Here is a 25,240-nt window from a genome sequence, read left to right as displayed (position 1 = left end):
AGTAATTGTGCATGTGAGAATTAAAAAGAACGCGGCAGAACCGGGCCAATGTGTGTGTGTGAACGTAGCCTAGACTCCGCTGTGAGGAAGTATGATCTTTACAGTACATTAGAGAAAACTTGGCAGACAAAATATTATTTGTGCTTTTGATGCATTTAACAGAATGTTGTCCAGACTGGGCACTGTATAGCAAACCATCAACTCTGAGATGTACTAGATTTATAACTGCTTTTACACTTTGGATATACAAGAGAATGTTTACATTCAAAGACAGCAAACAAAGATCTTGAACCTGGCGAAGAACTGAAGCACTGAGGGCCTGATTCATCAAAGCTTTTAATCAGTATTCTGGTGTAAAGCTTTGAAATGTCTTGTAACTTTGGGGCAACTTGAGGCTCCACTAAATGTTGCGACTTTTAACGATCTCACTCCATTTTCACCTATCTCCGAAAAAGTGAGCGGGGGCATGGTGATCATTGCTTGTCAAATTCAAGATGAGCGGTGGTATTTGCTATGCCACAAAACTTACTCCTGCAGGGACTGGAGTATGATTTGTGGCATGGTGTACACTGAGGTGTATGCCACTCATCCAACACTCCTGATTCATGAAGATGCATACGCCTCATGAATGCGTATGGCCCTTAGTATGGCCATATTCACTCGATTGTTTTCATCCAAACATTAGTTCAACCAACAACTTTCTTTCCTAATCCTTTCAGGCACATCTCAGTAGAATGTGAGGAGACAAAATACATTTTATATTTGCAAATGTAAGGTGTAAGGTACTAGCAGGAACGCGGGATGCAGTGACGAGCAGGAGGCAGAGCAAGAATTAACGGGTTTTATATATATAAATGTCTTAACAGTAAATACTCCACTCAGGGAGTAAGGGGGTGTAAACATACAGGCCCTCAATGTGTATATAGCAATAAAGTAACTGCAAAGGGTGAAATAACGGGTTAAGTTATCAGTCTCAATTTCCTGGTCGATGGTGGCTGGAAAATCCCACGATGGCGCAGTAAGTGGCACATGATGTCTCTGAGCCGCTCATGGAAAAAAGTGAAGCACTGTCTCTGTACGGCGGCGAAGTATCCTGGTTTTCTTACACGTGGTTTTGTGATCCTGGTGCGAGGTGCAGAATGGGGAAAGTTCTGCTGCACAGCCAAAGAAGTACAAAGTAATGGAGTGGAGGCCGTCTCACCGCTGCGAACTACGTGCAACTCCATATCAGCATTGCAAAGAGAGTCAGCAGATGTCTGACAAACCGACCGGTTACTGCTGTCAGGGTCAGGGATTAACAGGGAGTTAGTCCCTGGAGATGCACAGTCTCTAAGCACAGAGGATGGATGCGGGCCTGTCAGTTGGTATCGGTCTGCAGAGAGGGAGTCAACTTTCTTCTGTAGCACACGCTGGGTACCCATCAAAAGCCCCATTCCCGCACGTGCAGTCCCTTTTATATCACACCCACCATCAGAAGTCAGGTGCAAAGGTCTCCTCCGGTCAGAAAGTCCTTCCCCCAGCAACAATGGTGACAGTCCCAACAGTTTTGGCCCGGACACGCAAGAGAGACCCCTATTCTGATCCATCTTCCTACACTGACATGAGTTTTATGTTTGCTGCAGCGGTGACATCATGACCATAATATGTGACCACTGCAGGCATTGACTATGCTCAGAGGTAGGAGCATGCCATCTAAAGTGGCAGCCACTATGGGGCTTGTGAGTCACGAGCCCTGGTGGCCTCTTCCCCACCTGTCTTCACAATTTCAGCTATCTGCATGCATAGGATTTGGATGTCGTTGAATAGAATGGTTGATCAAGGAGCTAATGGTTCCCTGATCCACCATTAATTATGTGCTTGTGAGTCTGAAACTCTGCAATGATAGCACTACATTGCGCCTGCTGTGCAGAGCCTCAGTCTTCACACTGCACAGACCCAAGCATCGTGCCAGAGGAATTAGGGAAGGCAAGAAGTGTTTTTTTAGCAGCCAGCATACTCAGTGCTGTGTGGGCCATCATATTTAGTGAGGAGCATCATACTGAGATATGGGCTGTGGGGACATCATAATGAGTGAAGGGCTATGGAGGCAATCATACTATGTGAGGAGGCTATGTGTACCCTCATACTAGGTGGAGGTTATACTGAGTAAATGAGTTGTGGGGGCATCATATTCAATGAGTGCCTGTGGAGGCCATCATACTGTGTGGGGAGCTGTGGGTACCATCATACTAGGTGAGGGGCTATGGGGGCCAATATACTGAGCAATAGGCTTTGGGGCAATCATACTGAGTGAGGGACTGTGTAGGCCATCATACCAGGTCCCCCACATCATACTGAGTGAATGGGCTGTGAGGACATTATATTAAGTGAGGGGTTGTTGGGGCTATCATACTGAGTGAGGAGCTGTCAGCACATCATGATAAGTGAGGGACTGTGAAGGAGGCTATCATGCTGGGTGGGGGGCTGTGTGCATCTTCATACTGAATGATGGACTATGGGGATCATCATACTGAGATATGGGTTGTGGGGGCCATCATTCTGAGATATGGGCTGTAGGGCCATCATACTGAATAAAGGGCTATGGAGGTCATCATATTGTGTGGGGGGCTTTGTGGACAATCATACTAGGTGAAGGCCATCATACTGTGTGGAGAGCTGTAGATACCATCATACTAGGTGAGGGCTGTGGGGCAATCATACTGAGTGAAGGCCTGTGGGGTGCATCATACTGAGTGAGGGACTATGGGGCCATCATACTGAGTAAGGAACTGTGGAGGCCATCATACAGTGTGGGGGCTGTGTAGACCAACATACTAGATGGAGGTCATCATACTGAGCAAATGGGCTGTGGGGATATTATGTTAAGTGAGGTGTTGTAGGGGCCATGATACTGAGTGTATATACTAAGTGAGGGAAAAATCTTACTGAGTGAAGGGCTGTGAGAGAATCATGCTGAGTGGGGGGCTATGACAGCCATTATGCTGAATGGGGGACTTTAGGAGCCATCGTATTGAGTGGTGAACTGTAGGGGATAGGATATTAAGTAAAGGGTCATAATACTGAGTAGTGGCTGTGGGAGCATCATACCGAAAGGGCTATAATACTGTTGTCAGGACTCAAACCCAGCAGCTCTTGTTCACCAGGCGACAACTCTTCCCTCTGAGCTATTCAGCTAGCTGGACAATTCTTTGTCAACCCAAATACTAGTACCTGTGTTATTTCTGATTGTCCCAACACTGAGTTCCTGATTGGCTATCTCCTGATTATATACCCTACTTAAACCTGACATTGCACTGCCTTCCGTGCAAGATTATTGAGCTCCCAACCTTTAGTCAAGCTTTCCTCCAAACTATACTGCTGTTCCGGTGTACCGACCTCTGACTACCCCCTGACTAGCCAACCTGCTTATCCTCCAAACTATACTGCTGTTCACGTGGACCGACCTCTGGCTAACTCATGACTACACTGTCTGCTGATGCTGCCCTTAGTGGTTGCAATACCACTACTTCAACTAGGGTCAGTTCATAACAACTGTATTATACTGAGTATCATACTGAGTGATGGTCATCGCACTCAGTGGGCGTTTAAGGGCCATCAAACTAGCAGTCTATCATACTGTGTGGGGGTCATGATACTGTATGTAGAGAAACTAAGGGGACATGATACTGTGGGGGTGGGAAGCATAGGAACAATAAAAAAGAGGTGCACAGGGTAAATAAGCTATGACAACAGTGGAGTCAATGAAAGTAAAGGGTATTATACCGTGTTTGTGGAACTGGAGTCATCATACTGTATGTATGGGGTGCTATGGTGTGAAATTGTAGGGGGAATACACTGTGGTGATATCATATTCTGTGTGAGCATTTTGGGGGGGCATCTTACTCTATAATGGCCATGAAATGAGTATCAAGGGTGACAACACTAAGGGACTTTAATAAGGACATAATAACTGTGTATGTGTCACAGTACATGTCCTTCTCAATGTTTATAAAAGTTGCAAAATATGTCTCTATTTTGGTGGAGATGGGGGCCCCAATTAGAACTTTTGCTATGGGTCTCCGTGATTTCTATGTACGCCCCTGTTCAGAGGTCAGGTTAAGGTAGATGGAACTGTGACACCCCAGGAATCCGGTTGTCACAGTGGCATTGCCTGCCTCCCGGGGAGGGTCATGCCATGCCTGGAAGCAAGAAGGAGTCCCCTTGGCAGGTAACACTAGCATACAACACTTTCCTGACTCCAGGCCAGAAGGGGGAGTTCTACACCCAGTTTCAGGGTAGCTTCCCTATAAGTTCTGGTCTGGAGGTGGAGTTAGTCAGTCTGTGTGAGACAGTGAAGGGAGAGGAAGCAAAGGAGAGAGAAACTGGGAGTGGAGCTGCGATTGAGCTCACACCCAGGATAAAGCACAAGAAACTGGACACCAGGGTCCGAGGTTGCGTGGGAACTGTATGCCCCACAGCAGAAACCGGAGGGCAGGAGATTGCAGGTCTCCTGGCAACAACAGACACCCAAAAACACAGCAGCAGATTAGAGCCCAGAGTCACCACAAGAGAGGGACACCTGTAAAAAGGCTCGAACTGCCTACCATGCAGGTAGTGTTCTACCTGAGGGACAGATTGAGAGTGGATTGAATAGAGCATAAAGCATTAAGAACATAGAATTCAGCGCAGAAAGGAAGGCTTCCAACCCCACCTGGCTCAGGGGATTCTGAACTTCAAAGATCATCTGTAACCTGTGCCCCTGAGTGCACCTGCAATTTCACCAGTAAAAGGTAAAGAGACTGCAAATCCTATGTCCTCCAATTATTTCCTGCACCCCAACATCTACAACCCCTCAGACTGTCCCGGTAGCCCTGGGGCCTCCGCTCCACCTGGGGCGAGCGAAACCATCTAAGCTGCATTATCATCAGCCCCAGTGGACCCCTTTAAGCAGCGTCGGCCATCCCTGGCTGAGTACCACAGGTGGTGTCACGAACATTACTACATTAGACTTTATTTCCACATCCATTCATCCCCTTTAACTGGATACCCAGGGCCACGGACTGGGTCACCGCTACCGTGACTTTCCCTTTAAGAACTGTGCCGATCCAGTACAGAGCATCCCACGGCCCTAGCGGGCACTGCAGAACGAAACCACTGAGCCCAGTAGTTTGCTGCAGTGGTCATAAGTGGTAGCCGTGACATCAACGCTGCAGCCACACTGACGAGAATAGTGGGCAGCATTGAACTTGACTGGCATGGGGCATGTAAGACTCATTTTATTAATTTTAAGTAGAGTATGGGGAAAAGCCTATGGAATTAAACTATAAACAGGGCAACCATTTAAGGCATATTAGAAGTCCTCCGAACCTTTTATAATACAATGATTAGACCTACTTTACATACAAATAGAAGACTGTCTTGCTTGTCAGTTTTACATTTGCATTACTAAATGCTTCTTGATGATCTGTGCTTGTTTGCTTGTTCCACTGACTGCTAGAACTTCATTGTGTCCCTCCATGTTATAGTCCTAACATAAAGGTACCGTCACATTAAGCGACGCTGCAGCGATAGCGACAGCGATGCCGATCGCTGCAGCGTCGCTGTTTGGTCGCTGGAGAGCTGTCACACAGACCGCTCTCCAGCGACCAACGATGCCGAGGTCCCCGGGTAACCAGGGTAAGCATCGGGTTGCTAAGCGCAGGGCCGCGCTTAGTAACCCGATGTTTACCCTGGTTACCAGCGTAAAAGTTAAAAAAACAAACAGTACATACTCACCAGCGCGTCCCCCAGCCTCTGCTTCCTGACACTGACTGAGCTCCGGCCCTAACAGCACAGCGGTGACATCACCGCTGTGCTTTCACTTTCAGTTTAGGGCCGGCACTCAGTCAGTGTCAGGAAGCAGAGGCTGGGGGACGCGCTGGTGAGTATGTGCTGTTTGTTTTTTTAACTTTTACGCTGGTAACCAGGGTAAACATCGGGTTACTAAGCGCGGCCCTGCGCTTAGTAACCCGATGTTTACCCTGGTTACCAGTGTAAAATATCGCTGGTATCCTTGCTTTTGCTGTCAAACACGGCGATACACGGCGACCTAGCGACCAAATAAAGTGCAGACCTTCTAGCAGCGACCAGCAATTTCACAGCGGGATCCAGATCGCTGCTGCGTGTCAAATACAGCGATATCGCTATCCAGGTCGCTGCAACGTCACGGATCGCTGGCGATATCGCCTAGTGTGACGGTACCTTAACACTTTGTATTGCAGAAAGAAAGGAGAGACGTTTTGCACAAAAGCTTGAAAGATTGGATCTTCAATATAGCTAAGCAGCTGACTCCTCTGTGCCTGCTTCAAAGATTTTGCCAAACAAAAAAGTTTTTCCAGGCACCTATCAGCAAGCAACCAAAAAGACATAAGACCAAGGACACAAAATGCAAGGCATCAAAGTATATCACCAGAGATAGCGGACTTAAGTATTCTCCAAATGGGTCCTCTGAAATTATCTAGCAACATGACATGAAGCCATATCGGCCAGTCAACGTGACTGGTACATTATATGAAAATTAACTAGTCGTAGATAAAAATGTTTATAATAAGCTCAGCATCTTTATTATGCTGCCTGCTTAAGGAGCGCTTGACAGCACTAGTTGACTCCAAAGGCTCATTTAGGCGTTAGTTTCTTGTAGGAGTGGTGTCCGAGAGTTTCAATGACATAACTTGCAAATTGTCTCTTCAGAGAGGAAGAGGACTCGAACTCTAGTGCCACCTATTTGAAGTAGCACTCCTAACAGTCAATGTCGACCCTTTAACGAGCCTTGTCACATGACTTAGGATACTGTTAGGATTGCTACTTCAAGTAGGTGGCATTTGAGTTCTAGTCCTCTTCCTCTTTGAAGAGACAATTTGCATATTTCCCCGAAAAAGCATTGCGGCTTTAAGTCTCCTTACCTCGACATGCTTAACATGTCACTCTCCGCAAGGAGAAACGATAATTCTTCAATTATATAACTTGCAACTTTATAGTCTATGGAGCGGTTGAAATGTCTGAGTATATTGCAGTCGGAGAGGTCCACAAAAAATCATGGAGATGTCAGATTTTAATCAGAATCTTGAACTTGGCAATGCCAGTCTTTGAATCCATTAAAAAAAACAGCCAGCAGTTGGATGCATCCTTGTGTTGTCAGTTTTTCACAGCCAGGTTGATATGAGAAGCTTAAGAACCTCCACTAGTTTTTTTTTCATCGGAGAAGCTGAAGAAACTCTGAGTAAACTCTGATTGTAAAAATTGACACTGACCAAACTGTGATCAAAATTACTGATGATACTGGAACAGTTTTTGAGTATGAGAAAAATCACAGACGTATGAAGGAGACCTAATGGTATGTGCTGATGTCTTTTCCAGAGGAAGAGATTTTTTTTTGTACTTTTTTATGTTTCCTGCTTTTATGATGATTTGGCTGCCAGAATATTTCTTATAGTGTTTTCCTTTGGGGTGTCTTACTTAATGTGTTTTCTGGACTCTCTTTATTCTATTAAAAAGTGTAGAAGTAAGTGGTTTTTCAAGAAAAAATGCTGGCAAAAAGGCACCTGGGTGTCTTCTGGTCCTATTTTGAGCCTTCCAATTAACTTGTATTGTAAAGTATAGAGAATCTTCAGAGCAGAAAATTCCTGAAGAATGGTATCCTCACTTATTTTAACTACTTGATCTCTTTGGAAGTAGTTAAACGCTGAAAATACTGAACATATGAAGTGCAAGTCGTTTTTATGTAGAAATGAGTATGGTCATTCTTTTGAACATTTAGTTACTGATCTTTCTACTGATCTTTCAGTTGGGTTTTGCAGCAGGCTTCTCTCACAAAAACACTGCACAAACTCTAAGGTCACCAACATTTTGTTTTATACTATTGATGTAATATTTTTGTGATTAAAACCTGTAGAAATGCATGCCCACACTCATGGAATGAGTCAGTAGTCTTCCTAAACCAAAAAGCGCCATACATATTAGAAAAAGGAGAAAAGATCAAATTGGGTTTTCCATTCTGATGTCGAGTTGTGCCACCAAAGACAAAGTGGCTGGCTAATTCCTTGCCCCTTATTGCAATATAAGAGAAAGTCCAGGACTAGTTCTTGCCACGATATATTGAAACTTAAACTAGGGCTTGACCCCTCTATTCAAGGACCATATAAAGGCAGTATGATTAACCTTTATAGTGTATACAACTTTCCCACCAACATACTGATAGCATTACAGCATTCTTGTGAGAAGGTAAACCCAGTAGCCTGTACCCTAATAAATATGCAATATGAAAAGCCAAGTAGGCTAACCAACTTAAAAAATGGTTAAGTCAACAAGATTTTGGACAGTACAAAATTCAACATTTATCTATACTGCAAATGACAACTCCAATCAAAACTGAACTATGTACTAACTGACTGTAATTGACAATCCCAATCAAAACAAGACTTCAAGAACAATCAAGACCTCAAACTGGAGTAATAGAGCAATTTTCATTATATTGACTCTTGGACAACCCCTTTAAAATGTCACTGGTAAATTTCTTCAGCGAACAAAGCAATAAATCTGCAGTAAAAACTTTGCCAAATTTTTATGTGAAACATTACAGGCACAGGGAAAACTAAGACCTTTCTCCAGTATAGGAACCACATCCAAAAAAAGCAGAATAAACATCAATTTGTACAACTACAATCTTCAGACTAGAGTTTACATTTAAATGTGAGTTCAAGTTGAAATCTCAAGAGTCTGTTCACACTGGCATTTTTGCAAGTCTGTAATGTTTTTATGGTAATTTTTTATGGAGGTGAGGTCCTTCAGTAATCATCAGTATGCATGTCCTATCAGATCAGGCCAAGCTGTCCTGATTCTATTATTACAAGAAGCCATGAAGCTGGTGTAAACAGGGCATGTACAAATATGACTTTCCGTACCTTACCACTTGGCTCAAGATATTTTGAGATGAGTGGCATATGCTTGAAAAGGCGTAAGATAAGCTTTGAAAAAAAAAATGTTTTGAGTAAGGGTGGGTTTACACCAGTTGACTTGCGGCATTAAGCGACCACCGATCAGCTACTTGCCTGTCATTTAAAGAGGACTTGTCACAAGGTCAGAGTGGTTAGTTTTTGCTATTATTTTTTCCCACTGCTACTCTTAGGTTTTTTTTTTTTATAAACCTGCCATACAATTCCAGAGATATGGGCTGTTTTACTTAGTGCTAATTTTACAAGGGGGCATTCCTCACAGGGTAATGTTGCATAGAAGCCTAAAGACATGCCCCAAAGAGTCCTATAAGCAACGCTTCCCTGGTATAGACCATAAATATTAGCAGTAAATAAAATCCATATCTCTGGAACCTTACGGTGGATTTAAAAATGTAAAATAAAACCAGAATATTCAGGGGAGTTAAAATTAGAGCAAAAACTGCCTTTTTTTGATCTGGTGACAGATCCTCTTTCGTGGCCTGTCACCAAGCTTACTACAAACAGGCTGATTGCATTTCTTTGTGCACAGAATGATCGCTCTGTGTGCAAAAACTTTCATTGTTCTCAGCAGCACGATAATGTGCTGCCAAGAATGATGATTTTAAGGGTCTGTTCCCACGGTCAGTAAACACTGAGGGTTGGATGCTGTGTGAGGGTCGGGCAGGGCAGTAGTCATGGCTGAGGACTTCTGCTCCATCACACCCTGGCCTCCCCTCACATACACTCCACGACTCCCAGTCAGCATACCTGCTGCTCCTTTAGTAAGTGTACCTGTGTCTCCAGGTCCAACTCCTTCAGAGTCTCCTCTCTTCTACAGGGGACTCTCTCCAGACGAAGTAGAATAAACATAAAAAATTTAGAGGATAGCGGCACACCACTGATGAAAAAATGAAAAAAACTTTATTTAGGCATAGCAAGCCATAATAAAAACATGAAAAGCCTTACGCGTTTCAGGTGCATGAGGCACTCTTAGTCATAGGATAGAAAGCCAGAATAAATATCAATGAACAACCAGTCACAGATGACAAATGATTAACTACATATGCACAAGGTGTGGATGCAAACACAGCAGCAAGGAAGAAACAAAACAAAAAAAAACAACACATATCAATAAATACAAAACAAATCATTTCTTGAGTTCATGCCCATCGGATATCTCGTGTCCAGCTTTAGAATCCAGAATGTCTCCCTTGAAGTCAATAGTTTCTGTTTGTTTCCACCCCGAATAAAATAAAAAATCTTTTCAAATGCATAAAAAGCTAAATGTGTGACGTCTTGGTTGTTCATTGATATTTATTGTGGCTGTGATTTTAATTGTATATCCTATGACTAAGGGTGCTGCATGCACCTGAAACACGTAAGGCTTTTCATGTTTTTAATATGGCTTGCTGTGCCTGAATAAAGTTTTTTCATTTTTTCATCAGTGGTGTGCCGCTATCCTCTCCATTTTTCCTGTCTGGCTGTGCTCACTAGCCTTGCGAGCACCCACCTGCCTTTTGATTTGGCTCCACCCATTTGGTGCTGCATGTGGATCCTGTTGAAGCTCCCAGACCTCCCTCTCTGGAATAAACATAGTCACAGTCCCATTGAACTCTTGAACAATAAACTTTACTAAAGACGGGCACATAACGGTTCTCTTCAGCATTTACAGCAGGCTTTACATTAAACAGTTTCCTTGCTGTCCCTGTCTCCTTTCTGATCTTGTCAGCATTTATATCTGGCTTCGCTTTACACAGCTTCTTCTCTTTCTCTGCCTTTCCTTCATCTTTACTAAGCTCGCTTCCGGACCGGACCGTGCCTATTGGTCCTCCAGCGTCCTCTGTGCCCAGTCATACTTTAGTAGGGATTCCTCTAAACCATTTCATCCTGATCCCGAGTACATCCATCCACTTAGAAAGCCACCATATTCTGAGTGACCTGTCTGTACTGCTTAGTTCTTTCCTCCCTGTCAGCCACAGTTCCACTTATACTGAACTGTCAGTGACTCTATCAATGCTGGCGCGTGGCGGTCACGTGACCGCTCACGCGACCAATCACAGGCCGCGACGTCATCTAAGGTCTTTCAAGCGCTCATTCTTAGGAACGGAAGCTGCCGGTTACATCGGTAAGGTCCAGGCTGCGTCGGAGAGGTGAGTATATCAATATTTTTTATTTTTATTCTTTATTTTACACATTAATATCGATCCCGATACCGATTCCCGATATCACAAAAGTATCGGATCTCGGTATCGGAATTCCGATACAGCAAATATCGGCCGATACCCGATACTTGCGGTATCGGAATGCTCAACACTACTCTTCAGACATCAATTGACCTTCCCCAACGTGCCTTTCTTCTGGACATGGGTGCTCAAATGTTTGCCAATCACTGCACTCCACCTCCTTATGACCCTCTTTAATGATACACGTTGAGAGGCCTGACAAATTACAAGGGAACATAAACAGTTCCTTAGAGTGGCCAGCATTGGGGTCATATGTCTCCTGGGACTCTTGATGGTGGGATGAAGAAGGACCAGGCTGGGGATTCAGATGCCCAGCCTCTTGGCTACTGAGACTGGACCATGTGGAAGACTTTGTGGTGCTGCTTGTCAACACACTGGAGCCTTTGTCTGCCATCCAACCAACATCCTCGCACTTGTCTGGGTTCGTTAGTGGTGTAGCGTGCTGACCAAATTTCGACAGGAACTTAGAGCAAGATACAGTCACCTTCGGATTTGACACATGGCCTTGGCGGGCACCGCCACCTCCACATCCCTTAATGTCACCCTTTCTCATCTCAAATGCTTTATGCTTATGAAACCCAAAAATACTGGCTTTATTTTTCACAAGTACCCTTACAAAGTTCTTATGTACAAATTCACTGTATCTAGCAATGTGTGGCTATTTCTTTGGAGATCGTCTTGCTGATACACTCCAAATGCGGAGTAATGAAGATTACTGCCCCTGACAAATTGTCACGTAAGATTATCTGTACCTGGATTACACCAGTTGCACAACTGCTAGATAAAGATACGTTATTTTTTAAAACAATAAAGAATTATGATTTTTTTTCAATCGGCTTGCTGACACTCCAAATGCGAAGTAATGAAGATTATTGCCCCTGCTAAATTGTTACATAAGATTATCTGTACCCAGATTGCACCAGACGCACAACTGCTAGACAAATATTAGGTATTTCAAGTGGAAAATAGCAGAGAGCTGCAGCATGTACTTGCAATGATGAGAACACCCAGGTGCTTGCCTTTCACCCTCCGTCCTATTAAATCTCTTCCTACTTAAATCCCCACCTAACAAACAAGTACGGTAATCTCTTGACAATCTTCAGCTCTTAAAAGAGCTTTTTGGAATAAATAATGCTCACCATAGCCTCCTATCACTCTCTCTAGGCTACTTTCACTCACCCTATGCTGAAACTACGCTCTCCCTACACTGTTTCCAGATGCAATGTGCACAGGATAGCACCGGTAGCCTTTAAATAGTCCCTATGATGCTGGAAGGCCAGCCAATCACAGCAATGCCATACCAAAGATGGTGCCGGCATAACTGTGATTGGCAAGCCAGCCCAGCATGTTCATTGGCTGCAAATAAGCACCAAACATGCTGGGCAGGTCACTCGAGTATACAGAGATGAATACCTAATTACCTGCCAACTAACGAATAGCTCGAATATTGTACTATTCGTGCGAGTAACGACTAGTGCCGAATGTATTCGCTCATCACTAGTAATATAACTTGATAATCTTTGATAAGGGTAAAATGGCGCTCCTGTATGTCTGACCCATCTACATGCATTTTTTTTCTGTTGTGTCTAATTATCAATTCATCAGCATGCTCAAGTGACTCTCTTGCCAGATGGGTGGGCTAATGTAGTGTCTTGTTACCAAGTGCTGACATGTGCTGGGTTCAAATACCAAATATCATTTTTTAATATAACTGTCTTCGAATTTTTTTTTTTCTATAAAGATCTTCATTTCTTTTTATGATATTATTGTTACATACTATTTGTAATATATAATATATATCTATTACAGACTACTATTTCATAGTGACAATAACTATTAGACAATAATTAAGTCCTTAGTTTTATGGATAGTGCAGTCCATGGTTGATTGATGCCACTGAGCCACATGGTACCAGTACAATATCTGCTTTTTTTTTTACGAAAAAAAAATCATTATCTGCTCTATTTTATATATTTTCTACTGTAAATATTGACTTTAACCATGATTATTTTAGATTATATATTTACTTTTTATCTTTTGATTTTTTACACCACTGCTAGTCTTTTTACAATGTCAGCTGTTCACCCCCAGGTGTGCGGTTCCTCTTATTTTAACCCCTTCATGACCTTGGGATTTTCCGTTTTTCCGTGTTCGTTTTTCGCTCCCCTCCTTCCCAGAGCCATAACTTTATTTTTCCGTCAATTTGGCCATGTGAGGGCTTATTTTTTGCGAAGCAAGTTGTACTTTTGAATGACATCATTGGTTTTAGCATGTCGTGTACTAGAAAATGGGAAAAAAATTCAAAGTGCGGTGAAATTGCAAAAAAAGTGCAGTCCCACACTTGTTTTTTGTTTGGCTTTTTAACTAGGGTCACTAAATGCTAAAACTGACCTGCCATTATGATTCTCCAGGTCAGTACGAGTCCATAGACACCTAACATGACTAGGTTATTTTTTATCTAAGTGGTGAAAAAAAATTCCAAACTTTGCTAAAAAAAAAAAAAAATTGCGCCATTTTCCGATACTCGTAGTGTCACCATTTTTCATGATCTGGGGTCGGTTGAGGGCTTATTTTTTGCATGCCGAGCTGGCGTTTTTAATTATACCATTTCGACCCAAAAAACGTAATTCTGGCATTTCAAATTATTTTATCGCTACGCCGTTTAGCGATCAGGTTAATGCTTTTTTTTATTGATAGATCGGGCGATTCTGAATGCGGTGATACCAAATATGTGTAGGTTTGATTTTTTTTTTTATTGATTTATTTTGATTGGGGTGAAAGGGGGGTGATTTAAACTTTTATATTTTTTTATTTTTTTCACATTTTTTGTAACTTTTTTTATTATTTTTGCCATGCTTCTATAGCCTCCATTAGAGTCTAGAAGCTGGCACAACGCGATCACTTCTGCTACATAGCAGCGATCTGATGTTCGCTGCTATGTAGCAGAAATGCAGGTGTGCTGTGAGCGCCGACCACAGGGTGGCGCTCACAGCTATGCGGGATCAATAACTATAGAGGTCTCAAGGACCTCTATGGTTACAATGTAGAAGCATCGCCGACCTCCGATCATGTGACGGGGGGTCGGTGATGCGCTCATTTCCGGCTGCCCGGCCGGAAGCGCCGGTTAAATGCCGCTGTCTGCGTTTGACAGCGGCATTTAACTAGTTAATAGGCGCGGGCAGATGGCGCTTCTGCCCGCGCCTATTACGGGCACATGTCAGCTGTTCAAAACAGCTGACATGTCCCGGCTTTGATGCGGGCTCACCGCCGGAGCCCGCATCAAAGCGGGGCTTCTGACCTCGGATGTACTATCCCGTCCGAGGTCAGAAAGGGGTTAAGTGTTGTTGTTTTCTCCCTCAGTATTTAAACCCGCTTTCAGTGTCATACTGATTGTGCTGTTTTTTTTCCATCAGTTTGCATCATGTGCATATAAAGGTGTGGCCTGCCTTTTCCATGAGCTGAGCATTATATTGATGTGGTCTTCTATGGTTGTGTGTCCACTAGTTGGGCCCAGTCCTTCTCAGCCCTCATCGACATGCATGTCACTTGATAAACTGTAAGGTTTTTAATAATAGAGTTAGGACTGTCCCAATTCCGGTCACCGTGGAGTGGTGGGATGGCGTTTGCATTTTTTTAAATCAAAAAACACGTTAACTAAGTACCCTATATTATTTTCAGGCAGAATCATCATGTTTCTGCCTTTGTTTTTTTTCTGTTTAGTGGCTAGCGTGAATGTGCGTTTACATGCTGCATGCACACCAGTTTATATCCCAGTTCATACCTTTTCAGATTTTTTGGGGGAAATGTGCTATGCAGTTTGTTTTTGAAAAAGAGCTGGGTGCGAGTACTAAACACGTACAAAAAAGAACTACAAAATTGCTATTCCACTCTGGAACTGCTTCCTTCATACAGCAGTGCGGTCTACTATGAAACGTCAAATCTCCTTTTTCAATTAATCGATATGGAAAAGAGGGTTTGCCTTCATGTGACGACGGGGGAGCAGCTGTAATATTCATGGGGCATTGGAGAGGTGACAATCACAACCCTTTCAGCAGAGCAACTCCATAACTCCCTTCTCATCTGTACCTTTTAATACCTCCTATGTGGGCTTGTCTCCCCCCTTATTTTCTCTCACGTATTGCATGCATACCAACACCTGTGCTTCAACTCCTTTCTGTGGTTTTGATGTGGTTTCTTGTAATTTGTACAAACAGGTACGTGCCCCCTTTTCTGAGCCAGGCATTTCATCTATGGTATATACCTTCTCATGGACATGTGGCTGAATGATCAGGCCCCTGTCCTGCTCTACCCTTTTTCACATTGAGTTGGGTTAACACAAGGTAAGGTTTTAATCCTACAGACAGGATAAGACCATCCCGACTGTGTACTCCTTAACGCAGTGGTATGGGTTTTACTCTTTTTGTTCAAATTAGTGATAACCAAGTTATTTACATGTACTATGACTATTTAATTATTATACAATATATGCTCATTTTGTTTTTTTCTTGAGTTTAGTTTGTATGATTTTGTACACAAAATCGTGTTTCTAACACATCTGTTAAAATACAGATAAATTGGCCAAATGTTATGATAATTCCGCTAGCCTGCCATTCATCCTATTATATATATAAGAAAAGCATTGAATATATAAATTCGCTCTGACATTACAATCTGATGCAAAGGAATAAAATATATTCTACCAATAATTCCATTTTGACGTCTCTAATGGCTGCATACAAAGAACAGGTACATTAGTATTTCTATAAAAAAGTAAGGTCATCATACATTACGTTGGTGTTTCCCAAGAACAATGCACATGTTCCATCTCAATTTTTGCAATACCTTATAAGACGTGCAATGTACAATCTATCAAACTCACCGGACAGAAGTACGTGCTCTCCACGATGTGTTTAGCCACCACGGTGTTTTCTGCTGACAAGGACATGATGAATAGCAATGCATCACGGGCCTGTTGTCCCACTGTGCCTTCTCGATGGATGAAAGGTATCAGCAGGGAGAATATAAGGAAGTTGGCAGCTCCCTGGTCTTCACTCGTGTGGAAGAATAATTCTAGGATGGACGGATCTTTGGCAAGAATTGAACAGAGCTGGTTGAGTAAGACAACTAGTTTGGTTTCTACATTTGGAGTTGTTGTTGAAGAACATGTGCTTAGTAGCATCATCAATGGCTTCAAAATAGGCTTGTGATGTAGCAAAGGCTGATGAGACTGAGTAACTAGTAACTCATACATCCTCAATTGCTCATACTTAGTCTCATCGCTAAATTCTCTCCTGAGACTCCACAAAAACAGTTTCTCCATAATATTCTCTGACACCACAAACTCCAGGATAGGCCCCATTGCAGCATCTTTCACCCGCTCTTCAATTAAAAGCAAAATCATGTGTTCCACATAATTTTGTACCGCACTAACTTCATCTGAAGTAATAGATCCATATTTTGCATGGTAGTTCTTGAAAGGGTCATGTTTTTCCAAAATGCGTTGAACCTAGAAGAAAACAATCATCGAATAAAAACCCAAACAAAGCAGTTCTATAATTAGCCCAATTATTGGAAACTCTATAGTGTTTAGAATATTATTGTTAATGAGAAGCTGGCTTGAAGCAGTTTGTAGAAGAAAACCCAATTTAAACATCAGCCTATGCAGCAGAGAAACAAAAAGCGTGCTTCAGAATGAGCAATAATCTTAATGAAGCTTAATTTGAACCACTCTCAGTGATCACATAAAATCACCACTGTGTAATCAAGATGCTGCAAACGTTCATTTGCCCGATTTTATCAACTGGTAAACAGGAGCCAAATGGTCTCAAAGCCGCATAATGTTTGTTTAAAATGTTAGATCTACCGATGACCTATGTGTGAATGGACAGATGTATTCATATCTTTAAAATGGATTTTATAGAAAAAAAAACATATTACCGCAACTTATTACCTGCAACCACAAGTCTGTTATGCATAATTGCATTTCTCATAATCGAAAAATATAGCTGAAATTACACTCGGGGGTAGCTACTTTAATTGTCTTTCTGCTAACTTCTTATGCATTATAAATAAATAATTGAAGCAAAGTTGATAAATACAATTAGGTATTGAAGTTGTAGAAGTAAAATAGTGGAAAGGAGGGAGCAATTTGCATTGCATTGCGCGCTATATCATGCCCTATTAAGACATACCAGGAAAATGTAAACTACATAAAAGCGTAAATTTTACATACAATTCAACTACAAATTAATACCGTGCATGTGATACTGGGGAGATGCGAATGCCTGAATGGATGTAAATGATATGTTTTAACTTTTTAAGCTGCTCGGGTAATTAATGGAAACAAGATTAGTTGTCTAAATTTTATTTTATTTTTGGATACTTTCATACAGTTTCTTATTATATTTTCAGGTTATAAGATTTCTAAGAGATCAGCAATAATTTAGCTGTAGGGGGTACAGCTTTGGCAGTTGCCCTCAAACTCTGGTGCATGAGATTGACACAATGGACTCCCCCGAAGAAGCATCAATGGTTTAGATGGCACATGGATGGTACTGATTTTGCTCGGGGTCCAGAAGCTTCAAATTACACCTTTAGTGTTACCTTTAGAGGAAAGGGTCTAAATGTGACACTAAATGGTAGTTATCTTGCCCCACTTTCACAATGCTTTTCTCTCCTAGCTGGCATCGCTATGATCTGAAGATGTTGCTTAACACATGCACTGTGTGCTCAGCCACTAACAGATCCCACCTCTCTTGCCATGGAAAGATCTTACTGACCACTAATCAGGGGGCAAAGTCAGTGGACCAATGAACCCAGATGCCCCATTTGCAAGTTTGTTTCAATATGGCTATGTGCCAGTTATCATGTATATACAGTTAGGTCCAGAAATATTTCAATAGTGATGCAAATTTTGGCATTTTAGCTGTTTACCAAAACATATTCAAGATACAATTATTTAATCAATGATAATCCGAATAATAATCGCAATTGGAGTAATGGTTTAGAAATTACAGCTCTTTAATATGTAGTTGCCTCTTTTTAAAGGGACCAAAGGTAATTGGACAATTATCTCAAAAACTCTTTAATGGGATGGACGGGCTATTCCCTTGTTAATCCATCATTACTTAGGTAATTAGTCTGGAGCTGATTCCAGGTGCGTCATTTGCATTTCGAAGCTGTTGCTGTGAACCCACAAAAGGAGGTCAAAAGAGCTTTCAATGGAACATAAACAGATCATCATTAAGCTATGCACTCATTTTTGCATGAAAAGTGCTGCTATTTTTAAATCTGTACATACAGTTAGTTCCAGGAATATTAGAACAGTGACACAAGATTTGGCAATTTAGCTGTTTACCAAAGCATATTCAAAATGCAGTTATATAATCAATATGGGATTAAAGTTCAGACTCTCAGCTTTAACGTGTGCATATTCACATCTTAATTGGAGTAAGAGTTAGGAATTACAGCTCTTTAGCTGCAACACTGCATAAAATGTAATAGCAGGCGATCAAAACATTGTATCTACCCTAAAATGGTATCAATAAAAATGTCAGCTCAGCGTGCAAAAAATATGCCCTCACGCAGCCCCAGATCCCGAAAAATTGAAAAGCTACAGATCTCGGAAAATGGAGTCATTTTTTTTTGTTACAAATTTGGGATTTTCTTTTTCATCACTTAAATAAAAAAAAAACCTACGGTATATGTTTGGTATCTGTGAACTTGTAATGACCTGGAAAATCACAAAGGGAGGTTAGTTTTAGTATTTAGTGAACATCGTAAATAAAAATCCCAAAAAAGGGAAGCAAGAAACAAAAACGGAAAAACGGAAAATCACAAGGTTGTGAAGGGATTAATATGAAGCTGCTTCATTTTAAAGGGATAAAAAGTAATTGGACAATTATCTCAAAAACTCTTTAATGGGCTGCATTTGCTATTCCCTTGTAAATTCATCATCAATTAAGCAGGTAAAAGATCTGAAGCTGATTCCAAGTGTGGCATTTGCATTTGGAAGCTGTTGCTAAGAACCCAACATACAAGGAGCACTCAATAGAAGAGAAACAGACCATCAATAGGCTAAAAAAAAGAAATCCATCAGAGAGGTAGCAGAAATGCTAAGAGTAGCCAAATCAACAGCACTGGTGAGATTGAGAACTCAAAAAAGGCCTTTATGTCCACAGATAAAAACAGTGGTGGATGATAGCAGAATTCTTTCCATGGTGAAAGAGGGAATGACGCGGTGCAGCACCTGCCCCTCGCCCATCTGTTATTATGATTTCAAGGGGTTCTGCAACCTCAGGACATGGATAACTTTGAATAAAATGGTGGATCAAGGAGTAGTGATCCACCTTTCAGCCAGACAGTGAGTCTGAGACTCCGTGCACTGCAGGTGTGATGATGTTACTCTATAGCGCCTGCACTGCGGAGACTCCATACTAATACTGCACAAACCAGAACAACACACTGGGGAAACATGGGAGGTAAGTAGTGTTCATTTTATTTTTTAATGTCAGTAGCTGTGGGAAGCCTCATGTTGAGTGACGTGATGGTGAGGCTGTGGGGACATGATGTTGCGTGGGGGGCTCTGGGGACATCTTACTGAGTGGGATATGGTCTGTTGGGGACATCACGCTTAATAGGAGGTTGTGGCAACAATTTACTGAGAGGGGGCATCTGAGGCCATCATACCGAGTGGAGGTCTGGCATTGGGGGCCATCATACTGAGTGTGGGGCTGGCTATGGGGGCCAATATAGTTAGTGGGGACCATTATTCTGAGTGGAAGGCTGGGTGTTGTGGCCATCATACTGAATGCGAGTCTGGCATTGGGGGTATTATACTAAGTGGGGGGCTGGAATTGGTAGTCCTTATACTAAGTGGGGGATGGCATTGGGGGCCATCATACTGAGTGAATGGCTGGCATTGGGTGCCACTATACTTAGTGGGGGCTGGCATCATACTGAGGCAATTAAACTGTGCAAAGCGCTGGGGGGACCATGATACTGTGTAGGGTAGTGGGCTGTGGGGTTTCATACTGATGAAGGTGATCATATGAAGTGGTAGAACATCATACTGAGGGGCCATAATACTTTGTGGGTGTGGGGACAATAATACTGTGTAGGAAGAATACTGAGTGATCGCTGTGGAATCATCATACTGAGGGGGCCATCATACAAAAAGGTGTGGGGGTGTTACACCCTGTGGTGAGTCATTTTTGAGGGTATCAAACTCTATAATGGTCATGAAAGGTGTTTCATGAGTGAGAAAACTAATTATTATTATACATTTTTATAGCGCCATTTATTCCATGGCGCTTTACATGTGAAAAGGGGGCAAATATAGACAAATACAATTAAACATGAGCAAAAAACAAGGCACACAGGTACATAAGGAGGGAGGACCCAGCCCACTAACGGGCTTCCATAAGGACATAATTACTATGTATAAGCCACAATACATGTCTCTCTCCCTTATATAAAATTGAGGATGTACCGTATATATATTTAGGAGGGGAATCAAAAAAAATTTTTGGTGGGCAAGGAAAGGGTGGATTCCCAATTAAGGCTTTTCCTATGAAGACTTACAATTTTTGTGTACTTTCCTTCATATTTTAGCAAAACGTTATTGAAGTTCAATTATTTTGGGACACTCGGGTTACAATAAAGCTTCAGTGAACATTTTCAATAACTAGGATCAGTGAAAAAAAAGTTTGATTAAAGACGCTGTTCAAATTTTATGTCTCAGTTATTTGCACAATACTGTTGGCACAAAGACAATTATGCATGTCTCTCTAGATGACAGTTAGATTTGCATTTCCATTTGATTTTGATTTATAAAGATTGCTTATCGGTGGTGAGACAACAAAAGGCTTCCATGCAAGAATGGGTCTCCTATTTTCCATTAGTCTGTTATAGAGTGCCCTATTAACCCCATCATGACTGGGCCTATTTCCATTTTTTTGCAGATTTGTTTTCCCTCCCATTCTTCCCAGAACCATAACTCTTTTAGTTTTCTGTCCACATAGACATATGCCTGGGCAAGGTCCTGATGAGGCTGTGGATGTTCTCCTGAGGGATCTCCTCCCAGTCTGAAGATCTCATCCCAGTACCTAATGCCAGTCATGGTACCTCTGGCTAGCACAAGGAGATCTGTGCGGCACTCCAAAGAAATGCCTCCCAATACCCACACTATTGCTGACCTGCTGCTAAACCGGTCATGCTGGAGAGTGTTGCAGGCATCAGAACATTCTCCATTGCATCTCCAGACTCTGTCACGTGCTCAGTGTGAGCCTGCTCTCATCTGCGAAGAGCTGAGGGCGCCAATATTGAATCTTCCAATCTTGCTGTTCTCTGGCAAATGCCAACTGCCCTGCATAGTGTTGGGCTGTAAGCTCAACACCCACTTGTGGATGTCGGGCCCTCATATTACCCTCATAGAGTCTGTTTTTGACAGTTTGAGCAGACACATGGCTGTTAGTGGCCTGCTGGAGGTAATTTTGCAGGGCTCTGGCACTGCTCCTCCTGTTCGTCCTTGCACAAAGATGGAGGTAGCAGTCCTGCTGCTGGGTTGTTGCCCTCCACTTCTCCTGGAGTACTGGCCTGTCACCTGGTATCTGCTCCATGTTCTGGACACAGTGCTGAAAGACAGGGCTACCCTTTGTGCCACAGCTCACATTTATGTGCCATCTTGGATGAGCTGCACTATCTGAGCAACTTTTGTGAGTTGTATACACCGCCTCAAGCTACTGTATTGTACCTCCAGGGGTGTGAGCAATGACAAAATACAAAAGTGACCAAAACAACAGCCAAAAAGGATGGGAACAGAGAAATGGTCTCTGGTGACCACCTGCAGAACCACTCCTTTATAGGGGTTGTCTTGCTAATTGCCTATAATTTCTACTTGTTGTCTATTCCCTTTGCACAACACCAGGAGAAATTGATTCACAATCAGTATTACTTCACAACTGGATAGGTTGATGTGTGATTTGACTTGGAGTTACATTGTGTTGTTTAAGTGCTCCCTTTATTTTTTTGAGCAGTGTATATAAAGTTACTGTTACCAGTGAATACTGCATTATTTTAATTACATTTTTAACCACGTCTGGTGTTTTGCTCGGGTTAATTTCACGATAAATCACCTTTTATCTGCTGTAAAATCCCTTGTTACATAAATTCATAAAAATGATTTTGATTTTGTACTGGATGCGCTGTGATTAACAAGCCCAACATCTGCTGTGCTGCATTACCATCTCCACTACGCATAAGCCTACCTCGATCTCCCTCCACACCATGTATCCATTTAGCTTATCCTATAATACTTATGTGTACGTGTGATTCTGCTCATGCAATAATTAAAAACTGCAAAAAAAATAAAACTGACTAAAATTTCTTCATTGCTAATTTAAATTAACAGACAACAGTAAATTATAATTATGCGCCCCATTAATATATCTTATTTTTTTGGCCTAGAACACATTATGGAAGGAAAACTGAAATAAAGGCAAATTGGGCATCTTTTTAAAAATCCAAAGGCACGACCTAACAATAAATTTGTAACTGTAAATTTGTTGCATTTTTCACTTAAGTAAAGTGAAACAAAGGGGAAAATAACTAAAGTATCTAACAAAGGGAACACCGCAGTTAAAAAACAACATAGACTGCAAAGCGAATAAATGCACAACTTACAAATGACAAATGTCAATGAGATTCCTATAAATAGTTATACATATTTATGTACAACTGGCACAGTGAAGTTTCTCCACTGCAAGAGTACAGGTAAAATACTACAGCAAAATACAACAGTAGAGATGTATTAATGCTGATTAATGCTTGAAGGAATTTTGAGCATATAACGAAATCAATTAAGGTCTACAAAGCAAATCTTCAAAATGAAAAGTCCCATATACTGTAGCACCCACTTACTAGACAAATGGCTAAAAACAATGCCCCAGACTGCCATGATATGCTCTGTATGACTAATGCCTTCCTAAATTCTTTAAAAAATTACCGCAATTTATCTTAAATCAGGGTCTCTTAAATGGTAAAAAAAATAATTTTTAATAACCCCATGTTCATAGATGTGTTATGTCAATTATGGTAAGTGGTAAACAGCATAAAAATAATATAAAAAAGGCAGCAGTGGGTGTAACGTTTCACCAATAATCTAAAATGTTCTATAAAAATACCTTGAAGGGGATGTCCAGTGAAATTAAGTAACTTATAAAAAATGGGGTCTGACAGCTGGGACCTACAACTATTGGCAAAAGAGTGCACTTTTATCTCCTTTAGAATAGCGCAGTATTGTTCATGCTCAACTGCCGCTTCACTAATTTTCTATGTTGGAAAAACCTGATTGCTGATCTTAGCAGTCTCGCAGAGAATGAATGGAGGGGTGGTCTGGCATACACACTGCAGATCTATTTTAATGGAGAGGAAAATGCCGATTTGTTAGCATCATAGCAATCGGAATCCCATCTGGTCTACAAGTTATTCCTCGGATAGGTGATAACTTGACTTCACTGGACAAACTCTTTGAATAACACAATAAAATAGAAAAAGACATGGCTGACATGATAAAAGGACAAAAGACCAAAAAAATACCGATACATTTTTTAACAAGTTTTTTGAGGCATATATAGCAACAAAATATACCCAAGAAAATGTAATTCTTCATGGATGAGCAATATAACACAGATACATTTTTTAACAATTTTTTTGAGGCATTTATAGCAATGAAATGTACACAAGAAGATGTAATACCCTATGGTGACCAATATGATACCGATAAATCTTTTAAAACATTTTTGAGGGTTATATTCCAACGAAATGTACCGAAGAAGATGTGATACCCTATGGGCAAGCAATATAATAACTATAATTTTTAACACTTTTTTTGAGGGTTATATACCAACAAAATTTAGTCCAGACCATGGAATATTGTATGGATGATCAATATAATACCGATAAATTTTTTAACAAGTTTTTTGTGGTTTTTATAGCAACGAAATGTGCACAAAAAGATGTAATACCCTATGGGTGAGCAATATGATACCGATAGATATATCTTTTAACAAGTTTTTTGAGGGTTATATTCCAACAAAATGTACCCAAGAAGATGTAATACCCTATGGGCGAGCAATATAATAACTATACATTTTTAACACCTTTTTTGAGGGTTACCGTATTTTTCGGATTATAAGATGCACTTTTGTTCCCCCAAATTTTGGGGGAAAGTGGGGGGTGCGTCTTATAATCCGAATCTGTGTGCTGTACTGTAGAAGAGGGGGAGCAGCTCTGGAGTGGTGTCAGGGGGCTGGGATAGGCTGGCTGCGGGCTGCAGACACAGCAGGAGGTCCTGTGCTCCCGCTCATTAGCCTCATGTAATATTCACTGCACCTGCTGTCCATCACCTCGGTGCTGAAGCTGCGCGAGTTGATTCACAGGGGAGCAGCGAATATTACATGTGCCTGCATCTCCCCCCTCCCATCATGGATATGGCCCCCTGGTCACTCTTATATGCCCCCCGTGCTGCTGGCAGGCACATGCCCCCCGTGCTGCTGGCAGGCACATGATAAAATAACAAACACTTAACTCACCTTCTGATGATGGCTCCATGCTCCCAGTTCCCCCGTGGCTCTTCCTGTGTCTGTGCTGACATCCGATCATGTGATTGGCACAGCACAGTGATGACATCACTGTGTGCCCAGGTCACATGATCCGATGCCTAGGAAACAGGAAGCACAACCGAGGAGCTGTGAGCACGGAGCCATCATCAGAAGGCGAGTTAAGTGTTTGTTATTTTATCATGTGCCTGCCAGCAGCACAGGGGGGCATATAGTGACCCAGGTGGGCATAATGTGTCCGGGGGGGCATGTGCCTGCCAGCACAGGGGGGCATATAGTGACCAGGGGGGCAAGTGTCTGCCAGCACAGGGGGGCATATAGTGACCCAGGGGGGCAAGTGTCTGCCAGCACAGGGGGCATATAGTGACCTAGGGGGGCATGTGCCTGCCAGCAGAACAGGGGGCATATAGTGACCCAGGGGGGGCTTATA

At 42.0% G+C, this 25,240-nt stretch overlaps 1 protein-coding gene across 1 annotated transcript in view; it reads right to left on the bottom strand.

The window, feature by feature from the left end:
- Nucleotides 1–25,240, bottom strand: part of FHIP1A (FHF complex subunit HOOK interacting protein 1A) — a 432,446-nt gene that overhangs the window by 221,682 nt on the left and 185,524 nt on the right. Inside the window, exon 4 of the mRNA XM_077279318.1 lies at nucleotides 16,071–16,697. Within this exon, the coding sequence (XP_077135433.1) occupies nucleotides 16,071–16,697 (627 nt within the window). The remainder of the gene's footprint in view (nucleotides 1–16,070; nucleotides 16,698–25,240) is intronic.

Source organism: Ranitomeya variabilis, chromosome 1 (assembly GCF_051348905.1).
Source record: "Ranitomeya variabilis isolate aRanVar5 chromosome 1, aRanVar5.hap1, whole genome shotgun sequence".
NCBI classification, from domain to species: domain Eukaryota; kingdom Metazoa; phylum Chordata; class Amphibia; order Anura; family Dendrobatidae; genus Ranitomeya; species Ranitomeya variabilis.
Note: the sequence above shows the minus strand (reverse complement) of the source record. Positions and strands in the feature narration are given on the sequence as shown.